Source organism: Natator depressus, chromosome 7 (assembly GCF_965152275.1).
Source record: "Natator depressus isolate rNatDep1 chromosome 7, rNatDep2.hap1, whole genome shotgun sequence".
Taxonomy (NCBI): Eukaryota; Metazoa; Chordata; order Testudines; family Cheloniidae; genus Natator; species Natator depressus.
In genome coordinates, this window is record NC_134240.1 from 112,463,595 (window position 1) to 112,477,443 (window position 13,849).

Sequence of the window (13,849 nt, forward strand, 5' to 3'; positions counted from 1 at the left end):
TCAATCTTCCATTTGCTGAATTTTCAGTTTTCAGATTTGCCTGCATAACATCTGGCACAGATTTAGCACTAATAGTAATGCTGGGCTAGCAAATTCATTGCTGTTTGCGTGATGTTCGGCGTTACTCAGCAAATGTTTTACTGGAGTTTCAGGACATGGGCCCTAATTTCGTATTGCTTAAGCAAATCTTATGGAACGTGCTCAGAAATATTCTTTGATGTGGAAAGGGTCAGCACAAAATTCATATCACTTAAGATCCATCTGTGTTCTCAAAATGAAACTGAAGAGGAGCATAGGCCTCATGCTTTCCCTCTGCATAGGAGTATGTGTCACCCATAATGAATGATGGTTTTCTTTTCCCTGCCTGGCAGATTAACTATTCAGGTTTAAAAATGAGTATACACATTTCCGCTGACTTAATCTTTCCTTTTTTTAGAAAGCCTACCAAGCTGCATATGAAGAAAACAAATCCTGGTATTCTGGAACCATCCCAGATCCTGAAACAGTCAGGATAGCTCAGGCACAGAAGACTCTCAATGATGTATGTGGGCTGACGTTTGCAATAACTTTATTTGTATGAGTTATAGTGTTCTGAGGACTTTCCAGTTTAGAATAGCCAAACTTTCAATAACAAATTACAAAAGGAGAAGGTGACATGCATTTACTGCTATGTTGAGACACAGTGTTGAGCCTTGTGAGCGCTATCTATATATACCGTCAAGGTCACCAACAGTGTTACTGCCAAGCTTAGAAATTATATTCAAGTGGAACTACCATGAACTTCTGCAATTAAGATACACTTCAGCTACAGGACAGTAACATCTTAAGTAACTTTGATTGTAGATGGAGTCTAATGTATTCTACATCTTCCAGTGGTGCTACCATCTATAGGCTGCACCAACAGTGGATTACACATCTTATTTTTTGTAGAATAGATAAGGATCTATTGCCTTTCCATCAACCTGAAGTGAATGGAAATCAAACTTGGTATAAGAATTGAAGATCTGTGCCCATGCAAGGTGGTCTTTACTAAACTAGTGACTAATAGTAAATATTTTGTTCGCAAAAATATTAAAGGATTATAAACAGATTTTTTCCACTTTACATAGGAAATGTTCCTAAATTTTGAACTTAAGAAATACATTTTCTTTTATGTGTCAATTATTTTAAAACTCTTTAAACATGTGTAGCCAAACTGATGGGATTTCCACTTTGGTTAAGTCCATTATGGTTTTTAAAAGTCATCAGGATAATATAACCCATCACAATTAGAATGTGAGCATTAAAAGAGGTGTCACATTAATGGACAGAGGATTTTTCTTTAAGAAAATAAAAATTGTATAATTTTCTAGTTGAAATACACAGAAGAATGTGAACAACAGAAAGGCAAGGGCAGCTTTCCAGCCATGATGACTCCAGCTTACCAGATAGCTAAGAAAGCCACTCAGCTAAGCAGTGACGTAAGTCCCAATTTATGTGTGTCAAACTTACTGAAGTTCAGCGAAACTTGGATTTAAAACAGTTCACATTAAAAGGTGCATTCCATAACCAACACTAATTGTAAAATAACTCCTGTAAAAGTAAAAAAATCTTGAACATGATACATTGACACAGGAGTCTCTAGCAAACTAGATAGCCTTGGAAGAATGTCCCATGTAACAAGTGGAGCTTCAAACTTGTCTCTTTCACCAACATAAGTTGGTGTAATAAAAGATGTTGTCTCACCCACCTTGTCTTTCATGTATAACAAGTGACAGTATGGGCATTTTCTAAGATATAGGGGACACTTATGACATAATGGCCATCTCAAATTTTAAAAAAATGAATTGCTGTACCATTCTACGCCATCTCAAATTTAAAAACAATTAATTGCTGTACCATTCTATACCCTGTGAATTATTTGCTCTTATTTTCCTTTTTTATTTTTATTCATTTACTTATTCACTTATTCCAACTTTTTCGTCTCTCGTTCTTTCCCTTTTAGTATGTAACATTATATAACAATACACTAGTAAATTGATTTACCTAGAATTTACTTTAACTTATCTATGCACGTAATGTACCATGTTATAAAAATAACAATCCAAAGAAATCCAGTGAAAATAAGAACCATACAAAACATTTGAAAAATGCTGTTGTGGCTTCCATGTCAACCATTGCAATAATATAGTTGTAAGCAAGAGAGGTTTGGGTCATTACTGAAGAATCTTGGAGTGATTTTATTGAAGAATATTGTTCCCCCAAAACAAACACTTTGGACCATATCCAGCTGCTCCCACTGAGTTTGGAGTCTTTCCATTGACTTTTATAGGCATTGCATGGGGACCGTAATATGTAGACAGCTTACTATGTTGCAGATATCAGCATAACCAGTCTTTTTTTTTTCTGTTTCCCTGTATTAATAAAGAGAGAACGCTGTATGAAGTACCAGAAAAAATAGTTTTTTCCCCATAGTGCAGTTTTCTTTAACTGCCATAAAATGAACACCTTTGGCACTTGATAGATCAGGCTGAGTGAAATAATAGAACAATTAAGCTAATGCACATAGTTTGATGAGTAAAATTAGAACACACTGTAATGACAGTCACTTTTAGTCAGTAGTAGATATACCTGCCTTTGTATTTACAACTGAGGGACTTATATTAAGGACAGAAAACTGGGAATAATTCATTATCTGAAACAAAGGTCAGTTCTTCTGTTGCCTTTTCAAGCCTTATGGAAGGAAATACCCAGATATTTGCTAGTAAATAGTTTTAAAATGCACTTTATATCTTCTGCTTCCCAGGTGGCATATAAGCGAGGACATGAAGACAGGGTTTCCAACTATACCACTGTCATAGACACTCCAGATCTACTGCACGCAAAGGCTGGAGGGAGGCTTATGAGTGATGTAAGTGTAACAGGAGAGAACAGGCAACCTGTTTCAATCCTGAATAATCCCCAGAACAGGCCTGTCCTGAGTACAGAATGAGGCAGGGGTCTTTTGGGAAAAATAGTATTTGATCATGTAATTAGTGATGATACATACAAGGCTGTGCGGGGTGAGGGGTGATGGTGAATGAAGGTTGCACAGGCAACCTTAATTCTGACATTTCCTGACTTTTGAGTTGACTTTGCAACCTCAGTAGTGTTCTTTTAATGTAGCTTTTTTGTGTGTAGCATATATAAATGTGTGCAATATACTTGTTCCTACATTATCTTGCTTTTTTTGCAGCTGAAATACACAGGAGAATATGAACAGCAGAGAGGGAAAGGCAGCTTTCCTGCTATGATCACTCCAGCTTATCAGATAGCCAAGAAAGCTAATGAACTAGCCAGTGACGTAAGTATCAAAAGCAATATCTCTTTTGAGGAAAAAAATCCAACAGATTTAGGGCCAAATTTTTTTCTGGCAAAATCCTGTCAGTGCCAGTGGAGTTACATCAGCAGAGAATGTGGCCTGTAGGATTTCAGGTATTTATTTTTTGCACGGACAGGTCCTGTGTTATACACCAGGGAAAATAAGGCCATTATATTTTGAAAGCAATACTGTTAATCTCTGGGGGCAGAAGGCCCTCCCAAGCTGCACTTGGACACAGAGAAATGAGGGGGGTGGCCATAAGGAGCCACTTGTGGCTCTCTGACCCTGTTCTGCTAGGCCTTGGTATAAGTTAGAGAGGAGCTCTAATTTATACCACAGGCACAAGGTCCCTCTTACAGGAGGATTGGTTTTACCAGAGCTCTGTCCCTTCCCTAGTTCATCCCTGATTCCCTCTCCTTCCCTTTATGTTGGTGTAGGAGTGAGCTTTGACTGAGAGGCACATTCCTCTCTTGCCATTGTCTTGGGGTACTATCGTGCATGGTGCCCAGCACTCTTGTGAGGGGCTGAATGCCCTGCATTCCTACTGAAGTCATTTGGATCTGAACTCACGCGGCAGCTTTCAGGAGTGCTAAGCATCTTTCAAGATTGACCCTTCAGGGAACAGCGTGAGCCTGGGATCTTTAGTGAATATAATTTGTCTGCTTTTGCCTCAGTGCCACAATTGCAATATTTGTTAAATGTGTGCCAACCCGACTGCCAGAAATTGTGATGATTTAACAAAGCAGTTTCAAGGGAAGATAACATTACCAGCCTCCTAGGAGGTTAAATTAAATCATGTGTGTTCAAACTGTCTCATTAGTATCAATTTTTACACAGGCAGGGAAAGGAAATACGTACAGCATATTATGCTAGCTGCATAGAAATTACTTTAAAACCAGGATGCAGAATTTTCTGGTTATTAACTCATCAGTGAAAGTCAAGAAGGACCCTTAGGGCATGTCTACACTTATCTCTGGAGCGATCGATCCAGCGGGGGTGTGTGTGTGTGTGTGTCAATTTATCGCGTATAGTGAAGACGTGATAAATCGCCCGCCAAGCGCTCTCCCATTGACTCCGGTACTCAACCAGGGCAAGAGGCACAGGTGGAGTCGACGGGAGAGCGTCAGCAGTCGACTCACCGCAGTGAAGACACTGAGGTGAGTAGATCTAAGTACGTCGACTTCAACTACGTTATTCAGGTAGCTGAAGTTGCGTAACTTAGATTGATTCTCCTCCCCCCACCCGCCCAGCATAGACCAGGCCTTAGTCTTAAAGTCAAAGGCAGATGAGTGCTAAACATTGAAACTTTATACTCTGCCCTTGATCTGTGGAGGTACTCTTATTGGTGTAAAAAATCGCCTATGTAGGATAAAAGGGCAAGCTTGCGTATAGCTTGTAGGCATTATTTTGGCTTCAATAGAGATACTGTAAATCTTGGGCCTGAACTTGAAAGCTGCTCACCTAAAGCTACCATTGGGCCTAGTGGACATGCTAGTGATCAGCACCTCTCAGAATCAAGCTTCTTATTATTAAAAATAATTATTGATGGGCAAAAGATCCAACTGTAGAGTGTGCAAAGCACATTGAGATCAGGTAGGATGAAAGGCGCTACACAGTGACTCTGCACTTAGGTGAATTATATGTTTATTTTTAACCTTCTGGCACATCAGATGTTAGCCACTGCCAGATGTAGAATGTTTTACTTGGCAAACTAATGATCTGAACTGATATAGCAAGTCCTATGTTCATAAAATATTATTAAATACAAGTAGAAAACTTGGCTTCTGAAGACTGGCAAACCTTTATTATTAATTGCCTTTATAATTAATTTTACCTTTATAATTAATTTTTTGGCAAACCTTTATTATTAACATGTGCATGCGATTTATGATGCAGCATATATGTAACAGGCCAAACTCATCTGGCTTGATCTTCTTTTCTTTCTGTTAGGTGAGGTATCATCAAAGATATGAAAAAGAGATGAAGGGAAAAGCCAGCCATGCAACTGGAACAGATGATGCTTTCACAAAAGAAAATCACTTTAGCCAGGTATGCAACAACTAAGAGATACCCATGTACCCATGCTACAGCTGATTGTTAATACTGCCGAATGCTTAGAGTTTAGTAATGGCAATGGGATTTGCTGTCTCCTGTTGTAAGCTTTGTTTTCCCATATGAGAAATCAAGACCTCAAGGAGAGAGTAGCATGATAATACCGTAGTCTGAGTATGTAAATGAGTGTGTACCATTGGCAGGGGAACAAACAGGCTTTCTTTCAACCCTGGTCTTTATGGATTCATCTTTGCTGTTTTCCATTTTTCAGGAAATATAATTATTGTGGGCAATGCTAAAAAATCCTAATATTGATTAGCATTTAATATCATAATATTAATATTAATTAACATTTCAGAAATTTGCTTGAGGAAGTTATGAAAAACAGAAGTTACAAGCAAGTTAGAATTCAGCTGGAAGAATAGTATTTTAAAAGAGTGACAGGTTATTCATGGTTTCAGAGTAACAGCCGTGTTAGTCTGTATTCGTAAAAAGAAAAAAGAAAAGGAGTACTTGTGGCACCTTAGAGACTAACCAGTTTATTTGAGCATGAGCTTTCGTGAGCTACAGCTCACTTCATTGGATGCATAGCATATTGTGGAAACTGCAGAAGACATTATATACACACAGAGACCATGAAACAAAACTTCCTCCCACCCCACTGTCCTGCTCGTAACAGCTTATCTAAAGTGATCATCAAGGAGGGCCATTTCCAGCACAAATCCAGGTTTTCTCACCCTTCCCCCCCCCCCCCACAGAGACACATACAAACTCACTCTCCTGCTGGTAATAGCCCATCCATGCTGGGCTATTACCAGCAGGAGAGTGAGTTTGTATGTGTCTCTGGGGGGGGGGGGGGGAGGAAGGAAGGGTGAGAAAACCTGGATTTGTGCTGGAAATGGCCCTCCTTGATGATCACTTTAGATAAGCTGTTACGAGCAGGACAGTGGGGTGGGAGGAAGTTTTGTTTCATGGTCTCTGTGTGTATATAATGTCTTCTGCAGTTTCCACAATATGCTATGCATCCGATGAAGTGAGCTGTAGCTCACGAAAGCTCATGCTCAAATAAACAGGTTATTCATGGTTATTTTGGATTCTCTGTACATACTTATAGTACATTTTGGGTATAGAATAGCTATAGATGCTGTTACCATATTATTGATAGACTTCACTGTAGTGTGACCCAACTTATCGTGTGAAATGTGATGTGACATAGCATGACCTACAATGAACCCCTTTGCTGTGAGAAGTCATAGGAGAAATACCATGAATATTTGTAGCATTTACACTACTCCTGCCATAGCAGGCATCCTCATTTCACCTGATCTGGCACATTACTACAAAAGATTTATACAAAGTTACATAATAAGCACATACATGATATGGTTTCTAATGAGGAAATTGTTTTTTCTTTTGCTAAGATTGTTTAAAATAAAATATTTAACAATTTCTGTTTCACAAACCCTTAATATGTTTATGAAAAAGTTATAAATAATCCTTTGGCTAAATGATTTTAAAGTTCAGAACAACCTTTTTTCTGTAAACCTGGCATTAGTCCAGAAATGGTTCAATTCTGTCCTGATATAGGGATAACGTCCTGGATATTCTCATGCAATCTGAAAGCTAAAGAGATTTAACCATATGCTTTTGAGGGCAGAATCTTGTCTAAAGACACATTCCGCTTCATGGTACTAATTCTAGAATAATAATAAATAATAATAATAAAAAAAGAGTGGGCCCTTTTTTTGTTTTTTAAAGTATTTGCCACCATAATACCTGAGCACCTCTCATTCATTCATTAATTCATCCTCAAAATACCCCTGTGAAGTTGAGAAGTATTACTGTACCCATGAGGACTACAGTCACAGAGACGTTGAGACTTGCACAGCATCACAGAGGGCATGTGATGCAGAGCCTGACTTGAACCGGATCTCCTGAGTGTCTTAACCATCAGACCCATTCTTGTTTTCTTTTAGTTTTTGGCCTGCGGGAGTTGGGGTGAGATTTGGAGGCTGTATTCATCTTCTCTGTACTGGAGGAATGCCATCTTGAAAGTAGCTAAGTTACCCGTGCTTCCATTGCAACATAAATAAAGAGGCCATAGAGAAAGTTTACATTGTAGGTGATTAAATAATATATTCTAGTATGAAATGAACAAACTTTACAGACAAATAGAAGTAATGAACTATACAGGCACATTACAGAGACTGGGGAGCTTAGAAAAGTCATTAATCATCCACTTGCTCATATGTAATGAATAAACACCCTGAATTTTCTGCAGGATTATATGGATGAATATGAAGAGCACAGAGGCAAAGGAAGCTTTCCTGCTATGATCACTCCAGCTTATCAAAATGCCAAGAAAGCAAATGAACTGGCAAGTGATGTAAGTATAAAACATGAATAATCAATACAATACATAAACAATTAAAAGCAGCAGTTTGTCGAAGTAGTGCTTGGAAGCAGAATGCTAAAATTAAACTAGAAAAACAAACAATGACATTTCACTGCATTGCAGAGGACTAGATGGCTCGGGGGATTGATGATGTCCGTTATCACCAAAGCAAACTATGTTCTTAGTAGTTTTAGTTGTGAGATTTGCTACAGTAACTCCCATAGTGAGTAAATATAGCTTGAATGATCTGAACAGTTTCTAGTTTTTTGATTATGTTGTATTGTATCTTTAGTACAAAGCAATTGATACTGAGACAAGAGAACATAGGATGCGACATTGGCATATCAAGAGGATTGAATTCCTTATCTGCAGTACACTGATTTTTTTTTTTAGTTGTAATCTACAGAAGAGGTACAGACTTAGATGTGGCAGCATAAGGTTTTTCCATACAACCACCAACCAGTGAACCTCAGCTCAGTTCTGAAGGGACCACCTCTAGTAGTCACAAAATGTGTCTATCCGCATTCCCATCTTTTCTTGTTTTGTCTAGCATGACAGCCCAAAAGGCTGCCTCTTGGTGGAAATTTTTGTGATGTGGACACCTCCTCCACTGGGAGTAGACTGAGCCCATCAACTCATGCAGGCCATTAAAAAGTTAACAGACGGCAAAATCTTTCTGTCAATACCAACCCAAGCCAGGCACAAGCAGCAACCTAGAGGTGAAAGGTTCCATAGTATCCTATTACTTGAACTAATGACTGGGAGAATATAAAAAAACTAACACCTCCTATGCAGTGTAGTTATAGCTGTGTCAGTCCCAGGATATTAGAGAGACAAGGTGGATGAGTTAATATCTTTTATTGGACCCACTTCTGTTGGTGAGAGAGACAAGCTTTCGAGCCACACAGAGTTCTTTCCTTTCCCACATCTGAAGAAGAGCTCTGTGTGGCTCGAAAGTTGTCTCTCTCACCAACAGAAGTGGGTCCAATAAAAGATATTCCCTCACCCACCTTGTCTTTCTAAGAACTCCTATGACTGTGGCCTATTTCAATGACAAATCCAGTGATGCCCAATTTAAGAATGAATATTTAACCTTTCCTGATTAAAGATGCCATTGTAACAGGTCTCCAGAATGGTAAAAATCAAAATTATATTTCCTAATTGGCAAATTGTTGTGGGGGTTGGTTTTATGGTTTTCTTTTTGCTGTATAAGGGGGATGAACATATCGTAGTATAAGGCAATTTAATTCCTCTTAAAGTCTGAGAAACTGAACACAGACTCCAAAATCAAATCTGAATAATCACAACATTTCAGCACACTCTAAAATATCTTTTGTTTCATAACACACGGGGTAGAATTTCAAAGTTAGGCATTTGCAATTGCATGAGGTGAGGAGCCTGTCTGTGTACATGTGAAAATTAATTGATTTGTGTGCAGAAGTTAGGCAAAACACAAATATAATCATCCAGACCCAGGGGTAGAATCTTGGCCATATTTAAGTCAATGGTAGAACTCCAAATCTAAATTGGCACCTCCATCACCTCCCCCCTTTTTAAAATATCACTTAGTACTACCTTACAGGAGGGAATCGCCATCTTTAAAGAAAAAACAATACATAAGAGTGAAAAATAAAAAGTACTGTACACTCAATAAGCTGGTTTCTGTAGAAGGAAAATTCTAGTGGGTAACCATCTATAATTCTCTGACTGGCACCCTAACGTAGACTACTGAGAACCGAATTCTTTAATAGAATAGGGTATAAGCCTCAATCAGTTGCTAGCCAAGAATCTGCTAGTGATTATTAATATGAAGATGTCTGTTCAAGTAACTGAGAACAAGTGCTGTCCAGCCAATGGGAAAACTTCTGTAGAAAAATACTAAATTGTGAAGTGGTTTCACATGAAACAGTCGGACTACGTGACTAGTGATTTTTCTCTGGAGATGATTTTAAAAAGTAACAGGCTGCAATTAATTTACCTTTCCAACTTATTTACCCTTTTGTTAAAGCATATTAAAACTAGTAGAAATTAAGGAAAAGTCTTACTCTGGCTCTTCAAGTGAATGGAAATGACAATGATGACAAAAATATCTTTGTTTTGATGATTTTCCCCTTTTTTAGATAAAGTACAAAAAGGATCATTCAAAGATGAAAGGGGCAGCCCACTTCCATTCTCTTTCAGCCGAAGACAACTTAGTTCTTAAACAAGCCCAGAATGTCAACAAGCTTGTCAGTGAGGTAAGGCGTCAAATACAATTATGGACTGATAGGAGAGCAGCCCATACTAGATACAGCTATATCTATTTATCTCTGGCAGGTAAGTTCTGGTTTCTCAGGCTAGGAAAGTAAACAGTTGTTGTCCTTAATGACTAGCACACATGAAAACAATCAGTGTGTAGTACAGTTATAAAATATGGACATTCCTTGGGAGAAACATTCCGGGACAGATCCTCAGCTGATGAAAATTGTTATAGCTTCATTGACTTCAGTAGAGCTTTGAGAAGTTACACAAGCTGAGGATCTTCCCCTCACCTTTCTGTGTTTTTTAAAATGAACCCATCTCCAGATGAACTAAAATAGCTTTTCTGTTTCTTGAACTACACTTTTAACTGCCGGTGTTTTTTCACGTAATTACTTTCACCCTTGGAGAAAGGAACATTCAACACTTACTGGTATGGGGGCCGGCCTGGGGTGGAAGGGGCGGGTCTGGGCGGTCAGCGTCCCCCAGCTAGCCCATCCGCGCTGCCTGACCCGCGCTGCCAAGGGCTCTAGCAGCGATTTAAAGGGCCCAAGGCTCCAGCCGCTGCCACGGTAGCAGCAGCCGGAGCCCCGGACCCTTTTAAATCGCCGGCCCCTGGGGCAGCTGCTCCTTTTGCCCCCACCCTGTCGGCGGCCCGGGGTGGGGGAGTTAAGCAGGGTCCTTTGCCACTGCAGTGCTTTAAGCAGGGTCCTTTGCTACCACAGTGCTTTAATGTCAGCTGCATATGGGCCCGTACCGGTGGCCACTTTTTACCGGTATGCTGTACCAGCCCATACTGGCCCACTTGCACCCCTGCCCTTCTCCAAAATACATCTTCCCTTCCTCCTTCTCCTCTTTTTTTTTTTTTTTTTTTTAAGGAAAAGAAACCAAGAATATACATATTATAGGCAGAGGAGATCAAGAGATGCAGAATTTTGTTTCAGATAAAGTTTTCCAAAGTGTTGTCAATGTGATTTAGTGAACAGATTGTTGGACTGGTAGTCAGGAGACCTGAGTTCTGTTTCTAGCTCTGCCACTGACATACTGTGTCACCTTGGGAATCTGTTCACCTCAGTTCTCCCACCTGTAAAATGGGGGTAATGGTACTTGCCTTCTATTGTAAAGTGCTTTGAGCTCTATACATGAAAAGTGCTAAATAAATGCTGAGTATTATTATTTTATTTTTCTGAATTTCAAATGTATCTGAAATGTATGTATGTCTTTAGATGTGGCTTAAATACAAGTTCTATACTTCAGAACTTTCAGATTTTTTGGGAAAGATTTGCTTACCTATTTCAATATGAAATCCAAATCCAATATACAGCTGAGCTCTAATTCTGTACCCTTTTCTGCCTCCACATGTACATGTGACGTAATCAATGGGAAACTTGTATGTGAATTAAAGAGAAGAATTAGACCCTCAGTAACAGTACTGGATGTACTAATTAACACTTTCATACAGGGAATCTCAATTTGACTTATAAAGTGACATCACTGTTAGAGAGAGAGAGAGAAAGCAGCATATTTCTGATTCTGGCCAACCAGAGTATACGAACCTAAGGAAGTTCTGTGCATGGCTTTTAGTGCTGTGTTTTCTCATTTTCTGGGGTTCTAAACAGAAGTAATTTAGGATAATTTAGAAGTGTATATTACGGTGTTTTAAAGGGTTTTCTGCAGATAATTGGAAAAATTAACCTTTGAAAAATATATGCAAAATGGGCCAAAATCCAATTTCCATTATACCTGTGCATCTGTATTAATGTATAGAGAACAGCATCCAGCATCCTGTAAAAGATTGTCGCTTACAAATAATGCAAAAAAGACAAAGCTGCTTGTAAGAGAACAATGTAGAGGAATTCTCAAACTATTCTGAGTTGTTAAGGCAGGTCCACTATTCTCTGATTAATGGATGCAGTGCGTCAGGAGTATTCTCCAATTACCCAGAACAATTCAGTGTCAACTGAAGTGCCAGGACACAGCCTTCTACATTTGAGTACTCTTGTGATATCAAGTGTAAATCTATTTTGTAGCAGCATAACTGAAATAATGTGTACATCCTTTGGGGATGCAACTACGTAGTCTATTTATCAAGAACATTAGCATGTATTAATTTGTTCATAGAATTGTGCTGTGATAGCTATAGAGAATAAGGATAACTTTTTCAAAATTGATACGTGATTCTAGATGCCTTTGTTTTGGGGGCCGCACTTGAGAGGTCTTTAAGGGTATGTCTACATTGCACCTGGGGGTGAGCCTCCCACCCTAGGTAGATGGACTCGCATTAGTGGAGCTTGAGCTAGCATGGTAAAAATAGCAATAGGAATGTTGCAAGCCTAGGTGGGTTTGAGAATCCGAGCCTCAACATCCACGCTGCTATTTTTTGAGCACGCTAGTTCGAGCTCTGCTAGTGCGAGTCTATCTGCCTGAGCTGGGACACTCACTCCCAGATGCAACGTAGGCAGACTCCAGGGGGCCTCATTTGTAGATGCTGAGCAATCAGCACTTTCTGAAGAACGTCTCATACTAAGGACCCAAAGCTGAGACATCTAATATCACTAGTCGCTTTTTGAAAACGTAGGCCCCAAAATCATCATCAAGGCTATAGGGCTTACTATTGGAAAGGGTAGAATCAGAAGTGTGGAATCTACAGTTTACTGTATGCCATATAATAAAATCCTTATGTTAACTTATCTGGATTTAAGGTATGACTTATGTGCATAGATATTTTATGCAGTGAATTCAGATTTTGCTACATCTCACCCTTGTATTTTTTTTGGCTTCTAAGGTGAAGTACAAGAAGGATCTGGAAAACAGTAAAGGCCACAGTATTAACTACTGTGAGACTCCCCAGTTCAAGAATGTGAGCAAGATCTCAAAATACACCAGTGATGTAAGTCCTCAGTACCTTGTATGCAGTGCAGTGGAAGTTTAACTTAGCAGCAGCTGGACTCACAGTTCATCTGTGTGTGTTTCATATAAGCCTTGAGTAAAAGCTGCATTGGGAGTTTGAATAGAATAGTCATTTTTCTGTGTTTGTACAGCGCTTAGCATAATAGGGGCCTGGTCCATGACTACGGCTCCTAGCCACTACAGTAATACAAATAATAATAATTAATATAGGGAAAAGAGATTACTTACTATAATGCATTGCTAAGCCAATCAAAGATGACTATTAACATTATTTGTCACACTTTCATTTACTTCATCACTTATGTCCATTTGTTAATTGAAGTGACATATATGCAGATAATCTCAGGAGCCATTTTTTGAGACATAAATTATTGAGCAGAACGTATTTAAATATCTGTAAAACTAATGCTTACTATTATTGGTGTAGCAATAACTCATTTTAAAAACATCTTTAACTAAAATACATTAGTAAGATGATCTCCATCAGCACAAAGGTAGGGCAAAATGGGTGACTATCCTGAATGAGGACACAAAAGAGTATTCATGCAGGAATCTTAAAATACCAAGGGATTAATTCCTTTGTTATAAATAACTCTTTCTCAGTTTAATGATCCGTTATTTCTGAGGTAAATAATTTTCAGCAATGAAGTGAGAAGGCACCAAATTTGTGTGGCACGTAGGTAATTTTGGGAATACAGTTGACATCTGTTGAAATGAAGGTCTCTTGGGAGGTGTGCCAATAATATTTTTTTTTTTTTAGGTGTCCAAGTTGTTGTATAAACATGATGAGTTTTCACACTATAGCAACACTAGTAGATCATTTGAACTGGCTATATTTTCCTATGCTCAGTACCTGTCTCTCTGCTGTAAGAGATAGTGAAATGAAATACATTTTCTGAGACAATGTTTGCTTT

At 38.8% G+C, this 13,849-nt stretch overlaps 1 protein-coding gene across 1 annotated transcript in view; it reads left to right on the top strand.

The window, feature by feature from the left end:
- The window catches only part of NRAP (nebulin related anchoring protein), a 62,444-nt gene that overhangs the window by 6,656 nt on the left and 41,939 nt on the right, over nt 1-13,849 (top strand). Inside the window, exons 5-12 of the mRNA XM_074959304.1 lie at nt 437-541; nt 1,353-1,460; nt 2,786-2,890; nt 3,215-3,322; nt 5,291-5,389; nt 7,674-7,778; nt 9,908-10,024; nt 12,811-12,915. Coding sequence (XP_074815405.1) covers nt 437-541; nt 1,353-1,460; nt 2,786-2,890; nt 3,215-3,322; nt 5,291-5,389; nt 7,674-7,778; nt 9,908-10,024; nt 12,811-12,915 — 852 coding nt within the window. The remainder of the gene's footprint in view (nt 1-436; nt 542-1,352; nt 1,461-2,785; nt 2,891-3,214; nt 3,323-5,290; nt 5,390-7,673; nt 7,779-9,907; nt 10,025-12,810; nt 12,916-13,849) is intronic.